Consider the following 24,069-nt stretch of genomic DNA (forward strand, 5'->3'; position numbering starts at 1 on the left):
CTGGACGACGTGGTATTCCGTCCGAACGCTCATCAGTCAGCAACATCCGTCTGGACGACGAGATCTTTCCGTTTGAACGCCCATCAGTGTCTAGAAGCTTCGAACAGTTCAAGGTTGCATCCGTCCAAACGTAATGGCAAATCGTCTGGACGCTCTTCAGAGTTCGAGAAGATCCTAGTGTTCCAGCGCATCCGTTCGGACGACGTGGTTATACCGTCCGGACGCCATTCAGGGTTTGACAAGCATTAGGGTTTCTGCCTTAAGACACAGTTATGGGAAGACGGATGCTACCGTCCGGACAATGCGTGATCCCGTCCGGACGATGTCCTCTATAAGACAAGAACGTGCATACCAAGTTCAACCATCCGGACGTCAGCCTTCATGGTCCGGACGATCAAGCTTCTTATATGGAAATTACGTGCACCAGTTCAACCGTCGGGACATTAGCCTTCAAGGTCCAGACGCTCCAAGCCTTATTATGGTAATTTCGAGTAGCCGAAGTGCAACCGTCCGGACGCTAGGGCAACACCGTCCGGACGCGGCCTTGTTATGGAAGCTTTCAGCGCCATCTTGGAGAGGCGGTTGCAATTGACCGTCCAGACGCTTGATCAAGCTGTCCGAACACCTTCCAGTATTTTGGTCATAACTTTTTACTCAAATATCGGATTGGGATGAAATTTGTGTCGTTGGAAAGCTTAGAAAAAATGATGTAATTTGAGCATCCAGAAGGACCCTAGAAGAGTCCGGACGACCTCCTTCCGGATGGAAAGATTTGCCTGTCCGGACGGCCCTGCAGAAAATTCCAGAATTACTTTCCGGACAAGAAAAACTTTACCTGTCCAGACGGCCTTGGCTCCCGTCCGGACGCGTGTGTTTCAGACTCCATTTTGGACGCGTTTTTGGGTTTCCTAAGCCTATAAATAAGAGGCTTGAGGCATGCTTTCAACATAGAATTCGGTGGTGAATTCTCTACAGCTTAGAGACGTGATATTTCTTCTAAAGCCTTGCCAAGTGAGTGATTTGATCAGTTGTGAAGTCTATCTTAGGAGTTGGCCCTAAGATAAATGATTCCATTAAAGACCCCTTCAGGTAGGAGACTTGGTTGGGAAGCATTCGTGTTGGGTTACACGTTAGAGAGCAAGGTACGACCACTGCATCAGGGGTATGTGACTGTTACTGCTTTGTATCTAGCTTTGTCTTCTGAATAGTGGATATCCTGGGTTTGGCTGCCCCGGAGTGGTTTTTCTCTTAATTGAGTTTCCACTTCGTCAACAAAAATCTGTGTCATTTATTTTCCGATGTGCTTTAATTTTTGTTGACACTTATGCACACACTTTATTTTTAAAAGTCAATTTCAGTTTTTCAAATACAATTCAGAGATTTCCTCTTCTCTCAACTTTCTCTCTCGCACAGTTCATAGCTTCTGTTTTGTTCTTCTCTCTTCATCAAACATTCTATATTAGAAATCCAATATGGTATCAGAGCGATCATCAATCATTTTCTGATTTCTTCTTTCATAATCACAATCGTTTCTTTTCTTCCTTTTCTCTTCAATTTCTTTGTTTTTCGTCAAATATTTCGATGGAAAACCTTACCCTAGGTTCATCATCTGTGGCAATGGATTGTTTGAATTCATTATATCTCCATAATGGCGATAATCCAAGAAATCCCCTAGTTTCTCAATTGCTAACTTGCGAGAACTATTATACATGGAGTCGCTCCATGCTCATGGCGTTGACAGCAAAGAACAAGGTTCTTTTCATCAATGGAGGATTGCCAAAACCTGATCCTTTTAGCTTCGAGTTTCTGCCATGGATGCGACACAACAATATAGTACTTTCTTAGATTATTAACTCTGTTTCCAAAGAAATTTCTATTAGTATCATATATGTTGATATCGCTGAGGTAATGTGGAATGATCTTAAAGATCGTTTTTCGCAACAAAATGGCCCTAGAATTTTTCAAATTCAGAAGTCTATTTTAGACTTAATGCAAGAAAAACTTTCGGTGAGCAGTTATTTCACCATTCTCAAAGGGTTATGGAATGAATTGATCCACTACAAACCCTTGCCACCGTGTACGTGTGGTACTACGAAGGCTCATAATGAATATCAACAATAGGAGCCTGTAATGTAGTTCTGGATGGGTTTGAATGATTCCTATGCACATGCTCAAGGCCAAATTATGATGATCAATCCTCTTCCGCCAATCAATATTGTGTTTTCCCTTGTTACTCAGGAAGAGAAGCAAAAAGAAATTTCTAATGCTATTGGTTCAAACATTCAAAATTCTGCTGCTCTATTCATAAAGTCTGTTTCTTCTACTCCACCCGCACCACCACGAGTTCGTTTTGCCAAGAACAACTCAATTTGCAAAGATCGACCTGTTTGTAGTCATTGCGGGATTTCTGGTCATACCATGAAGAAGTGCGATCGCTTGCATGGTTTTCCTATCGGTTTCAAGTTTACTAAAGGCAAGAATGTTGCAGAGTCTTCTGCTAATCAAGTCTTAGAGTACTTTGATCAATCTTCCAGGAATCAAGATGTGCCTTCACTGCCATTTACCCAAGAGCAATGTCAAAAGCTCATGGCCCTCATTGCACCTACTTCTGATGTCATCTTGGCCAATCAAGTAGGTCATTCCAAGAATCATCTTGTTGTAAACATGTCAGGTAGTTCTTTTATGCCTAATTCAGTTTCTAATTTTCTTCATTCCATTTTCTCATCCAAGTCTGCTTTTCAAAAGGCCTTAAAATTAAAATCTTGTTCCTGGATCCTTGAGTATCACTGTCAGCTGGTGGATTCCTCCATCACCCCACTGCAGTCTTCTTCTTCTATTGCAGATCAGTTTATCACAGGTATTCCTCAAGCCCTTTTTCCTGTTTTGTCCTATGACCGGTTCTCTCCTTCTCATAAACACTTTGCCCTTTCCATTTCCGCTTCTGTTGAGCCTCAATATTTTCACCAAGCTGTCAAACATGCTTGTTGGCGTGAAGCCATGCAATCTGAGATAGATGCCTTAAAATCCAATAATACTTGGACTCCTACACATCTACCTCTCGGAAAGACACCCATTGGTTGCAAATGGGCGTACAAGATCAAACATTAAGCTGACGGTTCTATTGAACGGCATAAAGCTCGTTTAGTGGCCAAAGGTTTCACTCAATGTGAAGGGTTGGATTACTTTGAGACCTTCTCCCTGGTTGCTAAGATGACCACTGTTCGTTGTTTACTTGCCTTGGTTGCAATTCACAATTGGAGGCTCCATCAACTTGATGTGAATAATGCATTCTTACATGGAGATTTGGATGAAGAAGTTTTTATGCAATTACCACTTGGTTTTGCTAGTAAGGGGGAGACCCGGGTATGCAAACTCAACAAGTCACTTTATGGCTTTAAACAAGCCTTAAGGCAGTGGTTTTCTAAGTTTTCAACCATTTTGATTCAACACGGCTTCATTAAGTCCAAGGCCGACTACTCCTTATTCACCAAAACTGTTGATTCTTCCACTACAAAAAAAATCAGATATTACTAACGTGCAGAAATTAACACGCTACTGCACTTACTAACGTTATAGAAATTTACACGTTACTAAATAAAATAGTAACCTGCAAAAATTTGAACGATACTATATAGTAACCTGTAATTATTCCATGTTACAATATAGTAACGTGTAAAACATTATACGTTATTGTTTAGTAACGTGCTACCTTTTACATGTTACTAATATATATTTCGATTTTTTTTTTTTTTTTTTTTTTTTTACAGTATATATAAATTCGAAATCATACTAACACTGTGTAGTTAGTACGTTACTAGATTAGTAATGTGAAAAATTTAGACGTTCCAATTATTGTAACGAGTAAGTTTTCCACGTTACTGTATAATATCGGGCAAACTTACACGTTACTATATAGGAACGTGCTATATTTGGTCGTTACTATAATTGCATGTAACTAAATTTGGTACGTTACTAGAGTAGTAACCTTAAAATTTTGCACGCTATTACATTAGTAATGTGCAAAATTTAGCACGTTACTATTTAGTTACGTGCGAAAATTTGCATGTTACTAAATATTATGTCAATATAATTTTTTAAAAAATAATAAAATTTTAAATAATTAGTAACCTAACTATTTTGCACATTACTAAATTTAGTAATGCGCAAATTGTTTGCACGTTACAGTCGTTACTAAATTAGTAATGTGCAAATTATTACACGTTACTAAATTAGTAACGTGCAAAATTCTTGCACGTTTCTAAATTGGTATGATTTTTTTTTTTAACAAAAAAATAATTTAAAATTTAAAATTATTAATGACGTGTCAAATTTAACACCTCACTAAATAGTAATGATCTATCATGATCTACCATGATTGATCGGAAGATCTATCGATCCTATTGATCTATCATGATTGATTAGATGATTTGTCATGATTGATAAGATGATCTATTGATTTTATTGATCTATCATGATCGATCGGATGATCTATCGATCCTATTGATCTATCATGATTGATCAGATGATTTATCATGATCGATCAGATGATCTACCGTGATTGATCGGATGATCTATGGATTCTATTGATCTATCATGATCTTTCGAATGATCTATCAATCCTATTGATCTATCGTGATCGATCAGATGATCTATCGATCTTATTTATCTATCATGATCGATCGGATGATTTACCATGATTGATCGGATGATCTATCGATCCTATTGATCTATCGATCCTATTGATCTATCACGATCGATCGGATGATCTATCGATCCTATTGGTCTATCATGATTGAACGGATGATCTACCATGATTGATCGGAAGATCTATTGATCATATTGATCTATTATGATCGATCGGATGATCTATCATGATCGATCAGATAATATATCGATCCTATTGATCTATCATAATCGATTGGATGATCTACCATGATTGATCAGATGATCTATTGATCATATTAATCTATCATGATTGATCAGATGATCTATCATGATTGATCGGATGATTTGTCGATCCTATTGATCTACCATGATCGATCGGATGATCTATCAATTGTATTGATCTATCGTGATTGATCGGATAATTTATTGATCCTATTGATCTATCATGATCGATCAGATAGTCTACCATGACTGATCGGATGATTTATTGATCGGTTGATCCTATTGATCTATTATGATCGATCGAATGATTTATTGATCTTACAGATCTATCATGATTGATCGGATAATCTATCGATCGTGATAGAGTTTGATCAATCATACTTGACACAGTGAAGGTTCGATCGAACGTCTGATCGATCCTAATAAGTACTAGTCCGATCGATCATGAAAAGATCATAGGATCAATAGAATATCTGATCGATCAAAGTGTATTGCTCCAATCTGATCGGTAAACCATAAGTAATGTGATATATGTGTGTTTATATATATATATAACTTTTTTTTTTTTTTTTGTAAGTAAACTATATTTTATAGTTAGTTATATACTAGCTATAGGATATATGTTATATAGTAAGTATTAATAACTAATTAATATGTTAGTTTAATATACTATATAAGGCAAAAAATGTATTTTTTCAATAAGACAAAAATATATATAAATTCGGGAAAAAATAAAATAAAAATAATTAAAAAAAACAAATTCACAAAATTAAAATTAAAGAAAAAATGAAAAAGAAAATTAAAAAAAAAACGAAAAAGGATGTTTTTGTTTTAAAAAATAAAACCCAAAATTAACTTTAAAAAAAAAACAATTTTTCCAAAAAAAATAAATTTAAAAAAAGTTATTTACAAAAATCAAATTAAAAAAATTAAAGACAAACGAAAAAGAATTTTATTTAAAAGAACAAACGAAAAAATAATTAATAATTATGAAAACAATATTTTTAGAAAAAAGAAAACAAACGAAAAATAAAAAAGAAAAACCTGTTTTTTATTAATTTTTTTTTTAAAATATATATATAAATGAAAATTAAGAATAAAAACCAATATATATATACACACAAAAAAAAGTTAATTAAAAAACAAAAAAGCTCATGATTGAGCCTTTTGGGGGGGGGGGGGGGGGGGGGAATGGGGTGCACGCGGGACAAGAAAAATTTCGTGTCCCGCGTGCGCCTCACCCAAAAGTTTAATTTTTTGTTTTGTTTCTTTCTAAAATTTTAGTAACGTGCAAATTTTCCATGTTACTAAATAATAATGTGGTGACAATTTCCACGTTACTAAAATTAATTTAGTAACTGAAAATCATGTGACTGAAGTAAGGTTACTACACTTTAGTAATGTGCGAAAGGGTTTTGCACGTTACTAAAGCAAGGTTACTAAAATCTAAATTTTTTGTAGTCGTGTGCACGCGGGACACAAACTTTTTGGGTCTTTTAAAACACCTTTTTCAGCCATTTTTTCTCCCCATGTGTTCCGAGCTTTCTTGCTTTCTCCCACTAGGTACTCTCTCTCTCTCTCTCTCTCTCTCCCTCCCTTGGTTACGCCTTTCTTCTCTTGTTATTTCTCTGGCCTTTTTTTTCTCTTTTCTTTTTGTTTCAATTTTTAACAATTATTCACAAAACTGTTTTTGTGATGGGTAACAGATCTGATGGGTTCATAACTGTTTTTATTTCGAGTAATGCTACACATCATCCCCTTGTCCTCCTTTTATCCCCCAAAATTGATGTGGCTCTTAAAATCACCATTGGATCAAAACCCAAAAGTGATATATCAAAAATTCAATGGTGATTTTAAGAGCCACATCAATTTTGGGGGGACAAAAGGAGGACAAGAGGATGATATGTAGCATTCCTCTTTTATTTCTTTATTTTTGGATATCAACAAGTAAGTCTTTCATTTCTTCTTCTTCTTCCTTCAGCTATATATATTGGGTTTTCTCTTTTTGTTATGGTGTTGAGATATATTTGTGATATTTGTAATATTTGTGAAACAATATCAGGAATACAGAATGAATTCAAGAGGAGTGCAGCTCTTTACTTGCAGATGGTTGCCTTTTTCTTCTCCAAAAGCTCTTATTTTTCTCTGCCATGGTATCTTTCTCTCTGTTCCTCTCTGTGTCTATGTAGTGTGTTTGTTCTTATGGGTGAGAGTGTTTAATTCATATTGATTGTGGTTTGCAGAATATGGCATGGAGCGTAGTGGTTTCATGAGAGGTAATTAATGAATATTCTTTAATGGAGTGCAGTGCATTGCTTGAAGCCTTGAATATTGATTTCAAGATTTTTTGCTTGAAGCCTTGAAAAAATGGCTGGATTGGAGCTGGAGGGAGAGATGATTCGGATGAAGCCCTGTGCGTTGGGGTTAACATTTTTTTTTTTTTTTTACATAATTTTAGTAACGTGCTAACACACGTTACTAAAAATAATAATTTTTTAATTTTTAATTTTTATATATATTAGTAACGTTTTTTTTTTTTAATTTTTAATTTTTAATTTAGTAACGTGCAAAAGTGTTACACGCCACTAAAATTAGTGATGTGATAATTTTACACATTGCTAATTTTAGTGACATGCAACACTTTGCACGTTACTAAATTAAAAATTCGTTCAACGTAAATTATCACGTTACTATGTTTACTGGCGTCTCATTTGCACGTTACTATATATTTACTAACGTGCAATTTTTCTGCATTACTATGCAGTAACGTGATGTCCATTTGGACGTTACTAAAATTATTTTAGTAACTATGGGATTAGGAACGTGAAAATCACGCCACTAATTTCATGTTACTACAGTTTACTAACGTGTAAAAGGCTTTTGCACGTTAGTAAACCTTTTGCATGTTAGTAAACCTAGGTTACTAAAATTGAAAATTTTTGTAGTGTTCCTTCATTGCTTTATTGGTCTATGTTGATGACATTGTTTTGGCCAGCAATGATTCCAAGATTATTGATGAATTCATTGTGTTTTTAAACACTCGGTTCAAGCTCAAGGATTTGAGTCCTCTCAAATTTTTTCTTGGTCTTGAGGTTGCCTGTAGCACCAAAGGAATTACGCTTTGCCAACGCAAATTTGCTCTTGATATCCTCAATGATGCAAGCCACTTGGCTGCCAAACCAGCCAAGTTCCCTATGGAGCCTAATGTAAAATTTCCTGCTACTGAGGGTGCCTTGCTTGAAGATCCAACCGTCTACAGAAGATTAGTTGGTAGACTTTTATACCTTACTACTACTCGGCCGGACTTGACATATTCTGTTCACACACTCAGTCAATTCATGCAGTCTCCTAGACAGCCTCACATGGCAGCAGCACTTCAGGTTCTTCGATACATTAAATTTGCACATGGTCAAGGACTTTTCTTCCATTCTTCATCTACATGCCATCTTAAGGCATTTTGTGACTCCGACTAGGCTGCATGTCCTGACACTAGAAGGTCTGTTACTGGCTTTTGTGTCTTCCTTGGTTCTTTTTTGATCTCATGGAAGTCTAAAAAGTAACACACGGTCTCAAGATCTTTGGTTGAAGCTGAGTACCGTTCTATGGCTGCTGTTTCTTGTGAAATCACTTGGTTATACAATTTACTCAAGGATCTTCAAGTCACTCATTCTTCCACTGCTCTTCTCTTTTGTGACAGCAAGGTTGCAATTCATATTGCTGCTAACCCTGTCTACCATGAATGCACAAAGCACATAGAGATTGATTGTCATATTGTGCGTGAAAAGATCCAAATGGGACTGATCCAGACTCTACATGTTTCTTCTGCAAATCAGCTTGCTGATTTCTTTACAAAGTCCCTTGGTTTTGTTCCCTTTTATTCTCTTCTATCCAAGATGAATATTGTGGATGTCCACTATCCATTTTGAGGGGGAGTATTAAATTGTATTTTACACGTAACCTATTTGTATCAAGTTATTTCTGTCAAGTTTTGTTAGTTAGTTAGATTTCAGCTTAGTCGGTTCTCATGTAACTCAGTATAAATACTGATTTGATTAGTTGCATATTATTATCTTAATCAATATAATTCAGAGACTTCCTCTTCTCTCAACTTTCTCTCTCGCACAATTTACAGCTTCTGTTTTGTTCTTCTCTCTTCATCAAACATTCTATATCAGAAATCCAATATAGGGTTTAAACTTAAACATGCTAATCATTCATAGATTCACTCATTGCACCACATTCTCTCATCTTTGCATCTCTTTCATCTCTTAATCATACACAGATTTGCTCATTGTCAGTGTCCTACTCCATAAGCTGCTTCTGACCCTCCTCTTTTTCATCATTCTCACCTGAAAGCCTTGGCGCTTCTTCTCCTCCTCCTGCTCTCGTTCCTGCTCTATTAAGGGTTGCTTGTTTTGAGGTGCATAGACCGGTGTGATAATTTTACATGTCATTGTGGGGTTGAATGAAGCGTCTTTTGGGTGAGGATTGATTTAGGGATTTTTTTTATTATTATTATTTTTTAAATTCTTATGTTAAAATTTTGGTAATATTAGAGTTGAAGAATCTTTTGAATTCATCTTTTGTGTATTTTGGTCCGTTGATCTTAGCTATTGTTATTATTATTTTTTTTTTTTCGGTGCTCATTGGGGTTTTCACTTTGAAAAGTGATTATAAGATTCGGTTATAAAAAATAACGCCAACCGCCTAAGGGGGTGCAGATGCGGTATCAAATTTCACTAACCATCTTTTCACCCTTAGTTATATCTCACATTTTTTTTTTTTTTTGGTAGTAATAAGAAATTTATGCTTTTTTAATAGAATTCCTTTAACTTTTTAATTCGATTAAAAAAAAAGATATTGTTAGTCTTCACGCTAATTTATCATACTCATATCACACAAAAATATCATGTAAATTTCCGTACTTAAAAATACGTACTAATTTTATAGATCAAGTCCAATTTGAAAAAGAAAAACTCTACCTAACTCAAATTGGGTTTTAGTCCCAGAAGGAAACAAAAGTTACAAAACCATGGTCCATGACCATCCATCCAACCACAAAAAAAAAAGAAAAAACCCGAATAACCCGACCCAGTTCGTTTCCTATAACAGAAGAAAGAAATGGATAAGGGATTAAGGGATAAGGTTTTGTGCGATATTTCGTCCAATGAAATGATACGGGCTTTGACAACCACAGCCTCTCTCTAAAATCTTGCGACCTTTTTAACTCTCTCTCTCTCGCTCACTCTCTGCCACTCTTTACGATTCTTCCTCTTCTGTAAAGCAAAGCCATGGCCGCTGCTTCCCCAATGGCCAGCCAGCTGAAGTCCAGCTTCACCTCACCAATCACAAGAGCTTTGGCCTCACCCAAAGGCCTCTCTGCCTCTCCCCTCAAAGTCTTGCCTTCTGGGAGACGCCATTCCTTCACCGTCAAAGCCGTCCAATCTGAAAAGGTACCCGTTACTTCTCTCTCCAGACCTACAAATGTATATAGACTATAGATATATGTTGTCAGCTTAATTAGTAAAGTCTAAATTGACATTTTATCGAACATCTGGAGATCGAGTTTTGCCACTTGGTTCTGAAACTAGGATTATGAGTAATCTTAGAGAAAGGTTATATGATAAATGTAGCCCATGTATTAATTACACATGAAAATAATGTGTATATGGATATGTTAATTGTATGTTGCTTTTAAATACTTAGGAAAATTACACATACTAACACTTAATATGTAATGTCTTTACGAACGTTCGTAAATATTATGGCTCGGTTTGGTAAATATTTTTTTTATGGTTTAACTTTTTTTTTAGTAGTAATATAATGTGATTGTTGTGATTTAAACCATAAATAAGTTTGTAATTTTTTTTTGCATGGAAAAGTAAAAAGAATTTGTTTTGTAGTGATTTTTTTTTTTTTTAATAATAATAATAAAAAAGATTGATGTGATATAATTAACAAAGTAAAAAGGTTGAAATATTTTGAAATTGATTTTTTTTAAGAAATTAAAAAAAAAAAAAAAAGAGGAAAGTTGAGTTGTTTATCAAATGGTGCCTATATTTCTCAAATTACCAAAATTTTGTAACGTTCTCTCAAAGAGTCAAAGGACAAAATATCCTTATAATTTTTTTTAAAAAATAACATAAAAAGGGCGGTATTTTGTAACAGTGTGTTTTCATATATATATATATATATATATATATATATATATATATATATATATATATATATATATATATATATATATATATATATATATATATATATATAAATTTAGGGTTATTTTTGTTTTATTGAACAATTTTTAGGGTATTTTTTTTTTTTTGCAGGACAAAAATATGCATTTGCAAATTTTTAATAGTTTGAAAAGGCATTAATAAAATCTTTAGTTCGAGAGAACATTACAAATTGAGTATTTGTTTGAGAGAATACATGTATTTTTCCCTAAACAAAACTAGACAATATTGTTCGCTAGGAACAAGCTAGGAAGGTCATGTATTCATAATCAACTAGACAGCTTTAAATATTGAATTTGGCATAGGTGCTGTGAAAAAAATTACAACATATATACTGTTATTTTTTTAACACTCTAAACTTAACTTCACCGTCCTCTTGTTTTTTTTTTTTTATTATTATTATTTTGGACATAAATTTTCTACAAACCGGTTTGTAAGAAATTTCCTACAACGCACATATAAAATTGACATGTGTTTCTCACATGTTTAAATGACACATGTTCTTTTTATATGTAGGTTGTAAAAAATTTTCTACAAATCAATTTGTAAGAAATTTCTGTCCTTTTATTTTTAACATTTGAATATGTATACACGTAAAATGTTTCCTTTATAGATTTAGATAGATCCTCCGATCTCTATGGTAAGATGTAACTGTTATTTTCGTGGTTGAATTTTGCAGCCAACTTTCCAGGTTATTCAGCCCATCAATGGGGACCCATTCATTGGAAGCCTAGAGACTCCGGTGACATCAAGTCCATTGATTGCATGGTACCTCTCTAACCTTCCGGCCTATAGGACGGCAGTCAGCCCACTCCTGAGGGGTGTTGAAGTGGGCCTGGCCCATGGGTTTCTCCTTGTTGGGCCCTTCGTCAAGACTGGGCCTCTGAGGAACACCGAGTATGCTGGGGGAGCCGGGTCTCTTGCTGCTGCTGGCCTTGTTGTTATACTTAGCATTTGCTTGACCATGTATGGCATTGCATCCTTCAATGAAGGAGAACCATCCACTGCCCCCGGATTAACCCTAACCGGCCGGAAGAAGGTGCCTGACCAGTTGCAAACCGCTGACGGATGGGCCAAGTTCACCGGCGGGTTCTTCTTCGGTGGGATTTCCGGTGTCATTTGGGCATACGTCCTCCTCTACGTCGTGAACCTGCCCTACTACTTCAAGTGAATTTTTGTTCATCTATGTTTTCTCCTAATGTATGGTCCTAATTGGGAAGCAAATGTAAAGTTGTATATTTAATGACCAACATTGTTGCCACAATTATTGTGTTTAATATTTGGACTTCCCTCGTTGTGGACTTGTACATTTCAATTTTCACATATTTACAATTATGCTTTTAAATTTTCACAATTATTCCTTTACTTTGTTTTTACTTCTTGTAATAAGCTTTCAGAAAAAAACTTCATTTAAACTCATGACTTATCACCGCTTTTGTACTTATTACCTTAAATTTAAAAAACTCTCAATTTAGTGTATCCATCTTACATTTTCTTTTTTTCAATTTTATCAATTCTTTAAGATTTCTGTTAATTCTTGCCAAAATTTTTAAAATATCTTTTTTTTTTTCTTAAAAAAATAAATTAAAAAAAAATTCAAAGATTCAGACGTGAGTATTTTTACAAATTCCGTTAAATTTTTACAAATGCCTAAATCTTTACAATTTTTTTTCACTAAAAAATGAGGGTATTTTGAGAATTTTGACACATATCTGTTAAGATTTAACTGAGAATCCTAATATAGGGGTGAAATTGGGAAAAATAATAAAAGATGGATACAGTAAATTGACATTTTTTAAAATTTAGGGAGGTAATTACAAATTTGATGAAAGTTAAAAAAGATTAAGTGAAATTTCATCTAATCTTTTATATATTAATACAAGTTTTATGCATAACAGCATAAGCATTTGAAAGACTCTTCAGAGTCAAAGTAAAATAAGCAATTGTTATTATTATCTTTGCTTTATCATATGCAATTGACCAATTGTTATCAACACTTTAGTAAAATGCTTAGTGTGAATTATTTTTTTACGTATATTTCCCTCTATATGTGTCACTTGATAAAGTTTAATTTCTATGTTTACTATATAAGCAATTGTTAGGATTAATGCCAGGCTTGGTGTCCTAAAAACCAATTTGAATATAATTTTTGTTTAAACAAAGGGTTAAATGCATTTTTGAGGTATATGTGTTAAGTCTCATTATCAAATGACTCCTTCAGTTTTCAAAAGTATTGTAGATAGTACTTGTCTTGAACCTAAATATCGCGATGGTGCTTCTATCCACAATTTTAACGGAGAGACATGTCAAATCAATCAAAAACTGTAACATGACTCATATGTCTTATTGAAAGACTAAAAAAAATTAAAAAACCTTATAATTTTTTTTTAAAAAAAAAAATTAAAAAACATAAAAAGAAAAAAGATATAAATGACCAGCCACTCCCTGCCACTATGGCCAGCCAGAGGGTGGCCAAACAACCTGAAAAGCTCTTAGAGTGGTTCGAACACCCTCATTCCTTTGCTGTAATAATTGATTTAAGGAAAGAGATTAGATTTTTTTTTTTTTTTTTTCAAAACACAAATCGGTTTGGCTTAGAGAGGTAGGTGTTTTTTTTTTTTTTTGTTCTCTTTAATTTTTGGTAGAAAAGTGAGAGAATGGGGACTGCAGTGGGGTACACAGCCAAAGTAGGGTTTAAATAGGCTAGGGTTAGTCCTTTGTCCGCAAGGATTAGGGTTTAAAAATTAGAAATTCCAAATGTTTCCCTCTAAATTTTTTGAACAAACCTGGACAAAAATACCCCTGGTTGCGGCAAGGGCTTTTTGTGGCTCTTAAAATAATTTTTCCAGCTTTGTTTTAAAATTAAAAACATGCTAAGATCATGCCAAAATAAAATTAAAATACATGGGACATGATTTTGATGAAAAGTGTACACTAAAGCTTAGGCAATAAATGTCACGTGGCAAATTGTGCATATGCAATTTTTTTTTTTGGGAAACATTTGTATTACTCATGTTGACATAATATTATCTATATGACTAGGTTATGCTTAGGGCTGAGCATGAGGCGGGGGGGGGCGGGGATGGGGATTTTTTGACCCCGCCCCGCAGAGGTGCGGGTTCCCCAAAGTGAACCCGCACCCCGCAGAAAACCCCATGCACCCGCACGGGGCGGGTGTTTATGGGGCGGGGTTGCTGGGCGGGGATCCCCGCGGGTATGCGGGGATCCCTGCGGGTTTTTATTACTTTTTTTTTTTTTTTGAATAGGGGTTTTTTATTACTTACACCAGGCATACTATACTGTTGAGATAACACTATAAATTATGTTTACCCTGCACAAAACAATCAACCAACATTTTCCATTTTGCATATGAGATTTGTCAAGATACTGATACGGTGATACCTCTGATACTGTGTTTGGCAGCCATTCTGGTCCTGACCTTTTGGCTGCCAAACCGAGAACACAAGCTTCATGGATTCTTAAGTAATCCTCTTCTTTTGTTTTCAGTTTTTAGTGCAAAAAAAAAAAAAAAAAAAAAAAAAAAAAACAGATTACAAAGCAAAAACATAATATTACAAATATTACACATAACTGCTAATTACGAATAGAAATTCAATGTTCCAAATATTAAATGTTCCAAAGCATCAAGCATCTCTCAATCGGATTGAATCTTCACTTCACTAATCCTCCTCAAGCAAAAGATTGATGTTCTTCAAATTGATTTCTACAAAGATTGGAACCGATAATTAGAAATTTAGAATATTTAAATAGCAAAATAAATTAAGAAGTGAATAATAGAAAGCTAAAGGCCTAAAAGATTACCTGACTTGAGCTTATAACTTTCAGGATCTTCAACCATCTCTGTGTCATAACCAATGATGGGTTTTGATCTTAACCAGTTTTGTGTACACACCAATGCTTCAACCGTTATTGGGGCCAATGAACTTCGAAAATGATCCAACACACGCCCTTCAGTGCTAAATGCCGACTCTGAAGCAACTGTAGTAATGAGAATGACCAACACAATACGTGCTATGTGGGATAGTACTGAGAATTTGGTTGAATTCACCTTCCACCAATTTAAAATATCGAAGTTCTCATTCGGTTTTTCAATCTCCTCCATCAAATACCGATCTAACTCCGATTTATATTGAACATCACTATTAGGAGTCATGAGGTTTTTGTACCTATTCATCAATGTATAGGTACGTTTCCCAGTTTCTCCCGAGGAACCTTGAGGAAATGCACCACTATGTTCACCTTGAGAGTTTTCTCCAGTGTTGAAGTGATCAAACAATTTCTTAAGGTAGTTCTTCAATTTTAATATCATATCATTGCCTTGCTCAGCACCAAGAATATCATTGAACCAACATTCCAATGATGCCAACTTGGTCCGTGGATCGAGAATAATAGCAACAAACAACAACACATTAACCTTATCAAGATCCCCCCAATACTTTTTATACTTCAACATCATTTTCTCCGCCATAGAACTCAATATATAATCATCACTGTCACAATATTCTTGTAAATGCAGTTGAATGGCAGAAACTTCTTCAATGTACATATTACATGTCACATACAAAGACCCCGAAAGTCGCATTGTGGCTTCACAAAAAATTTCAAGGAACTTGAGAAAAACCCTAATACGAGCCCAATCATCACAATTAGGAGGTCCTAAACCGTTTTTGCTATCCAACAACGTAGGACAATAATATCCATCCAACTCTTCCATAAGTTCAAAAGCACTTTGACATTTTTTTGCACCTTCCAACATCTTAAATGTAGAGTTCCATCTAGTTGGAACATCCAAACACAACAACCCCTTGAAATTAATGTTTTCTCTTTCCAAACAAATCTTAAAACTCTCAAATCTTGCAGGAGAAGACTTCACATATTTAACCGCACTTCTAACCCTCATAATGGATTCATCAACCTCTTTCAACCCCTCAGTCACAATAAGATTTAAGATGTGTGCACAACACCTCAAATGCATAAACCGATTTTCTAATACGGCACTAGGCTTATGAGCACTTCTCTTCCTCAAGTACTCCAAAGCAGCATCATTGGAAGAAGCATTATCAACCGTGATAGTGAAAATGCTACCAATGCCCCATTCATGCATACACGACTCAATCTTTCCCCCAGTGGTCTCACCTTTGTGATTAGGAATTAAACAAAAGTTTAAAATTCTTTTGTGTAAGTTCCATTCATTATCAATAAAATGACCAGTAATACACATGTAATTAAGGTTCTGTATTGAAGTCCAACAATCAGTGGTAAGACAAACCTGAACACCAGATGTCAAGAACATTCCCCTCAACTTCTCTTTCTCAGACATAAAGAACTTAAAACAATCCCTCATCATAGTAAAACGGGAAGGAATTGAAAACCTAGGTTCAACTGTTTTCATAAAGTCCTTAAACCCTTCACCTTCCACAAATCTAAATGGCAACTCATCCACTATGATCATCCTAGAAAGTGATGCCCTTATTTTTGAAGCATTAAACTTAGCAAGCACAAGGTTACCACTAGATCCTTCACCCATTACTGCTTGTCCTTCCCTCTTAGCCTCAAAGCTCAACTTCGATTGTGTCTTATCAAACCTATCAGGAAATTTTTTACAGCTTTTCCTGATATGTTGTAGCATAGATGAAGTACCATGGCTTCTATGGTAACAATTAAACTCCCTCTTACAATAATTGCACTGTGATCTATGATCATTGGGGTCAGTCGACTTTAACTTGGTAAAATGTTCTCAAACCGATGATGTTTGGTCATTTTTTTAAGGTTTTGGTGGGAGAGCTGTACTAGGATTTTGAGGGCCCACAGTTGAAGAACTAGAACCCATATTGGTATCCAATAGACTAGGCCTAGATGAAGCAGAACTAGAATCAATAGGTCCAATAGTAGCACTAGTTGAATCGTCCATGACTTGATTCTACAATTTAAGTGGAAAAAAAATAAAAATAAAAATTAAATCTCTTATTAAATCATTGTGTAAAAAACAACTACAATCAATTTAAAAATCAGTTAAATTTTAGTTAAGAATCAATTAAGCATAAATTAAATCCAAAACATTCTTTCTTTTTCATTTTTTTCTGTTTTCATAAATTAAATCAAAGGCTTCAACTTTTTTAATGATCACATTGAACTACTAAATGCCCCCTTGATGATTTTGATGAGAACACACAGTAACTAATTAACTATAAAATAAATTGATAAAATGAGATTGTTATTGCATTTCTGATTGTCTAATTCTAGTAGCTTAACTAGTAGTAAATAATGATTACTGTGACCAAAAATTGTCCAATTTCTTCTCTGTTCATGGTATTACACTATTACTGTGACCAAATATTGGTTCTTAACTAGAAAACAACCACAACAATTTAAAAATCTCATTTACATTTCTACTAAAAGCCCAACCACAACAATTTAATAATCAGAACACAACTACTTTCTCATTACCCAGAAACTAAAAATCATAATAAACCTATAAATTACCACAAAAATCATTTACAGATTCAAATCAAACTCATGAAAAACAAAAAGGAAAACCCTCACTAATCAACAACGACATAAGGGCATAATGATATTTTTCTTTTTTATATTCATTCCTGTTATTTATTTAACAGGAATATCAAGTTATCAACGGAAGCATCAGATTTAAAATAAGGGAAAATTGTACCGTATATTAGTCTCGGCCTTGTGATTTAACTCAGCTTCTCTCTAATCTCTCAGTCTCGATTTCTCCTTCTCTGCATCAAGCTGCTGTGGCCTGCGGCTGCGGGTGTGTCTGTGCCGGACCATGCGTGCGGGGAGGTGAGGGCGGGTGACTGGTGAGCCGGTGACTAGCGACTAGCGAGGCGACTGGCGGAGCCACGGAGTGATGTGGGCACTGGGCTTACTGGGCAGGGCGGTCTGGGCTGCGGCGCAACTCAAGTTAGGAAGAACAGAGAAGGAAAAGTTAGGAACTTAGGGTTAGCCGGTTAGTTAGAAAGCTTTCTTCCTTTTTTTTTTTTTTTTTTTTTTTTTTCTTCTTTTTTTTTTTTTTTTAAATATGCGGTGCGGGTGCGGGGCGGGTCGGGGACCCGAGAAAATTTAAGGGTCCCCCCCGCAACCGCCCCGCACCGCGCGGGGGGGCCAAAAATAGCCCCATGGCCCGCACCATGGGTGCGGGTTTTGGGCTCTGCGGGGAGGGTTGGGGCGGTTTCTGCGGGGCGGGGCGGGTTTTGCGGGGATTTGCTCACTCCTAGGTTATGCTTATGCTAATCTAAGGTTGGAATATTACACTAAATTTGTATAAACGAGAGAATGGCTTATTTAAGGCGCATTAAGGAACCCTAGCGACTATTTGATCATCCACAGCCTCCAGAAACGTGTGGAGAGAGAGAGAGAGAGTGAATGGAGAAGAGAGGGTGGAAGAAGAAGGAGCTCTTTTATTGGTTCATTGGAATTTCAACGCCCAAAAGATAATCCCCCAACATGCAAGAATGACTGTGTACATTTTTTTAAGGAACATGCTGATAAAGAAGAATGCCCAACATGCAAAACTTCAAGATGGGCAAATGTCAAAAGTAAAGGTAAGAAAATTCCTCATAAGGTCTTACGGTATTTCCCAATTAAACCAAGGTTGCAACGGTTGTTTATGTTGAAAGATATTGCCAAAGATATGAGGTGGCATAAAGATGGGCGTCAAGATGATGGAAATCTAAGACATCCAGCAAATTTAATATTGTGGAAAGAGTTTGATAAAAAAACATGTTTAGTTTGCTCAGGATTCCCGCAATGTGCGACTTGGTTTAGCAAGCGATGGTTTCAACCCATTTGGTAATATGAGTACATCATATAACATGTGGCTAGTAGTACTTATGCCGTATAATTTGCCTCTGTGGAGGTGTATGAAAGATCCGTATATGATAATGTCCTTACTTATTCCTGGACCTAAGGCACTTGGAAATGATATTGATGTGTATATGCAACCGTTAGTGGATGATTTGCAAGAATTATGGAATAAAAGCACTCTTATGTATGATGCGTCGACATGTGAGAATTTTAAGTTGCATGCAACATTATTATGGACTATAAATGATTTTTTTACATATGAAAATTTGTCTGGGTGGTCTACTAAGGGAAAGCTTGCATGTTCAGTATGTAACAAGGATACAGTGTACAAAATGTTGAAGTTTGAACTTAAGATGTGCTACATGGGTCATCGACGGTTTTGACCTTAAGGGAAAAATCAAATCTCTCTTTGACGGTACTGAGGAGCATAGAACGAAACCTAATGAATTATTTGGAGATCAATTGTTACAACAACTAACGAATGTAACAAATTTGTAGTTTGGTAAAGATGAGAATGGAAGAACGAGAAAGCGAAAGCGTAAAGAAAATGAGTTGAATTGGACGAAGAAGAGTAGTTTTTTTTTTTTTTTTAAATAAAAAATTTGCCTTAGTGGTCAATATTGAAAATGAGACACAATTTAGATGCCATGCATATTAAAAAAAACATATGTGATAGTGTCATAGGTACACTACTGAATATTGATGGAAAAACGAAAGACACTTTCAAGGCACGATGACAGAATTTGTGTGTGATCGGCATACATAAAGAATTGCACTTACAATAAAATGGTACATTCACATCAATGCCACATGCAAATTATACATTGTTAAAAGTTGAGAAGACAAGTTTCTTAGATTGGTTGAAAGGTGTAAAGTTCCCATATGGGTATGCATCTAACATTAGTCGGTGTGTGAATGTCAAAGAAGGTAAGATTTTGGGAATAAAAAGCCACGATTGTCATGTCTTATTACAACACTTACTTCCTGTTACAATTCATCTATATTTATCAAGTGAAATATATACAACATTAATTGAGTTGAGTTTCTTTTTTAAGGAATTATGTTCATGAATACTGAGATTAGATGTCTTAAAGTGAATGGAGGATGACATTCCTATTATTTTATGCAAGTTGGAAAAGATATTTTCGCCAGCTTTTTTTGATATAATAATACACGTAGCTGTTCATTTACCCCGAGAGGCCGAGTTTGCGGGACCAATACAATACCGTTGGATGTATCTAATTGAAAGATATTTTGGTAAATATAAGCAATTTATGCGGAATAGAGCACATCCAGAAGAGTTAATTGACGAGGGATACTTGTAAGTTGAATGTTTGATATTCTGTTCCATGTATCTTTGTAGGATTGAGACAAAATGGAGTCGTAAAGAAATGAATAGTGGCAGGTGGGAAGGAGTAAAGGCTTATCTACGTTCTTTCAATGAGTTTGTCCTTAAGGAGCAACAAAATTTATAAAACATGAAGATAAGGTTCTTACAAGGGCTCGATGGTATGTGCTTAACAATTGTGATGAAATTGCTTCATACATTCGGTAAGTGTATGATTTATTGTTCTTTTTACTTATGTATGATTTACTTGATAATAAAGAGGCTAGGGGTACTTATGTATTCTTTATATAGTGAACACTATGACAAGATTGAAGGAGAAGGAGCCGTGGACATCTAGCATAAGCATGAAGCCAAATTCAAAAGATGGTTTTGACATCGTATATGTGGGAATAATGCCGAAATTGTGTTCAGACACTTATATGATCTTGCATCCAGACCGAATCATCAGGTTGCAATATTTAAAGGTTGTATTGTGAATGGGGTTAGGTCCCACATAAAAGACTATGAACGGACTCTATGTACCCAAAACAATGGTATAGTAGTTCCAGGTGAGCATTGCATGATGAATATTAACTTCTATAGTGAGTTGAAGAACATTTTGGTATTATGTTATGGTCGAAATCGTGTATCTATTTGAGTGTGATTGGTGGGACATTGGGCATAGAACAGGAATACAAATGGATGAACACTTTATGAGTGTGAATACATTGTGTACATGGTATGCATCTGACCCATTTTTCCTAGCATGCCAAGCTTCACAAGCATTTTACTTGAAAGATGCCAGGGTAGTAGTTGGCAAGTAGTACAAAGGTGACCAATAGAAACATATATGATGTTCCAACTGTAATAGAGGGAGATATTGAAGAAGTTGATGGACACGAGGACGAAGACAATGAATGTGTTGGGGCTAATGCACCTGTGTAACAAGTAAACCATGAAGATTCAACTTCATTACGTAGAGATGATGTGAAACCAATAGCTGTTGATGAAGTATATTTGCAACTTGATGGAAGCATGTTCATCAATGATGAACTCTCTAATGAGGAGCATGAAACAACCTTCGATAATGAAGATGAGTTATCTTGCAACTCTGATACAGACTCTGACGGTGATATGTGTTGAATATATTCTATTGTGAAATATATTTGTTGTTTTGTGATATATGGTAAAATGATACGAGCTTATGATTTGTTTTCCTCATTAGCAATCTTTTGAGTATTATTGTATGTAGTTATCTATATTTTCACATATTCTTATCCATTGTTACTATTGTGTAATCAGTTATATGCAATGATTATGACATGAGGACGAAAACGACGTGTGCCCGAGGGATTGTTCTAGGCCATTGCAACTCAATGATAAAGATGGGGATGCAAGTTTAAGATCACAAGTGCTTGTTGCAGCTGATGTACAACCATGTTAGATGATGACTTAGGGACCCTCCAATGCATCCTGTAAATGCACATATAATATTTAGGGATAATTGCACTTCTGGTCCCTAGAATATGCCATAATTACTAATCACTCCATATGGTTTAAACAGTTCATGGAAGGTCCTTGTGGTAAACTATAATTACAAATCGATCCTTGAAGTCAAATTTTGTTAAAAAATTTGATAGATTCTGTTAAATGTCATGTCAGCACCACATCAAATCAATAAGATGGCAACACGTGTTCATCTGAATAAAAAAATATAACTTTATTAAAAAATAAATAAATAAACTTTTTTTTAAAAAAAAAAAAAGAAAAGAAAACAATTTTTTTTTTTTTTTTTTTAACAAAATAAGTTTATTTATTTATTTTTTTAATAAATTTATATTTTTTTTATTCATATGGATACGTATCGCCATCTTTTTGGTTTGATGTGGTGCTGACGTGGCATTTAACAGAATCTGTCAAAATTTTTAACGGAATTTGACTTTAGGGATCGATTTGTAATTATAGTTTACCACAAGGACCTCTCATGAACTTTTTAAACCATAGGGATTGATTCGTAATTATGGCATACTTCAGGGATTAGTAGTGCAATTACCATAATATTTATGTAGTAAGCTTTGTTATTGAACAAACTAATTCACCAAAAATTACAAACTAGGTTTTCATATTTTGCCTCACAACTGTTATGTCTAGTCGGAAAAAAAGAGGTAAGAATAAATTCATTAAGTTCAATAATCTTTTTGTATGTGGTTTGTTGAGATAGAAATCTTTGCCAAAGCAAGAGGACCTGTAGGCGATAATGCCAGTCAATTTAGTAGGAGGGTGACAGTAGTCGTTTGTGAACATGTCGAGATCTAGCATGGTTCTTGGACTCATTTCCCACCAAATGAGCAACAAACTGTTAAAAAAAACATGTTTTGGTGAGTTTTATTGTTTAAAGTTATGTTAATTACTACATATAATATAAAATGTTAAGACTATTGTTTTCTTAACTATTATGTTTCAGGGTGAGTGAGATTTAGATAAGAACGTGATTGAGCACAATGAATGTGTAGAGTTGGCCTTATCAAATAGTTGTAAAACACTTCGTTATGGTCTTTATCGTCAATTCCGAAAATGCAGTGGTGATAAAGACTCAACAAGGGCGAAGGCAAAAGTTCAAGAGAATATGTCACAACCCACATGACATAAGATATGTAAATCATTTGGCAACAAAGATTGGAAGGTAATTCTTCTTAAACTTAATCGACAACGAATCTAAACACGATTCTGATTTGGTATAATTTTGTAATAATTTGGCTGAAATTTGTCACAGAAAAAGTCCTTACGTAATAAGAAGAATGGATCGAAGTTGAAGACCAATCACACATCCGACTCTAGATCTTCTCTTAATCATCAACATATTGAGTTAATAATTTTATACTATAAGATTATTTTAATAATTATATTAGAGCATATGTTAATCATATGTCTATTATGTGCAGAACAGATAGACTGGGGTGGATCCTAACTTAATTTATTTTTATAAGACCTCTCACACAAAGAAAGATGGGTCATTTGTGACTTCGCATTGTGAAGAACGAGACGTACGTAAGTAATTGAAATATAACATTTTTATTATATAATTGACTTGCATAAATTATTGAAGAAGGTAGGTTATACCTTCTTTTGTTGTTTCTTATTTTCTTATATATGGTGAAATGCAATCTCATTATATAATCATATGTCTATTAAAGTTTATTTTTCTTGTGCAGAATTTGATGTTAGAAATGTTGGTTGACGAAGAAGTTGTCTTAAATGAAGAGGAAATACTAACACAAGCTCTTGGCGTGAAACGTTCTGGACATGTTAAAGGGATGAGAAAATATGTAATACCTACCCCATCCTCTTCGCATTCGCGATACGATACCCAAGTCAGCCTTGAGTTGGAGGAAACAAAGCTCGAAGTGACTAAGTTATCAGATCAATTAGTAGAAAATGAAAGAAAAAGAGATGAACAAATGGAGGAAATGCAAAATGAGTGAAAGCGACGGATTGAGGAAATTCAAAAAGAATCAAAGCGACATGTCGAGCAAATTCAAAAAAATCAATGCGCCAATTTGATCTCCTAATGTCACGTGTTTTAGGTAAAATGGTTGTGTGGTATATATGTTTTGTTATGCTTTAATTGAACCACAACAACTAATTTTTTACCGTTAACAACTTTGTTTTCTTTTCTATATGTTATAGGAAAACAAGGTCATAATTTTGCCTATTTTGATGGGAAAGCTTAAAGGGATTGGATTTGGGAACTTCACACCTTTTGTGTTGTAGAGT

The 24,069-nt window shown here is 34.9% G+C and overlaps 1 protein-coding gene across 1 annotated transcript; it reads left to right on the forward strand.

Annotated features, from left to right (window-relative positions):
- The first annotated feature begins 10,095 nt into the window (after positions 1-10,095).
- LOC133852357 (photosystem I reaction center subunit XI, chloroplastic) lies at positions 10,096-12,477 on the forward strand. Its single transcript, XM_062289098.1, has 2 exons — positions 10,096-10,340; positions 11,803-12,477. The coding sequence occupies exons 1-2, from the start codon at positions 10,179-10,181 to the stop codon at positions 12,292-12,294; spliced, it is 654 nt and encodes a 217-aa protein (XP_062145082.1). The 5' UTR covers positions 10,096-10,178; the 3' UTR covers positions 12,295-12,477.
- Positions 12,478-24,069: the final 11,592 nt, after the last annotated feature.

The sequence above is a fragment of the Alnus glutinosa genome, chromosome 12, assembly GCF_958979055.1.
Source record: "Alnus glutinosa chromosome 12, dhAlnGlut1.1, whole genome shotgun sequence".
In the NCBI taxonomy this organism is placed as follows: domain Eukaryota; kingdom Viridiplantae; phylum Streptophyta; class Magnoliopsida; order Fagales; family Betulaceae; genus Alnus; species Alnus glutinosa.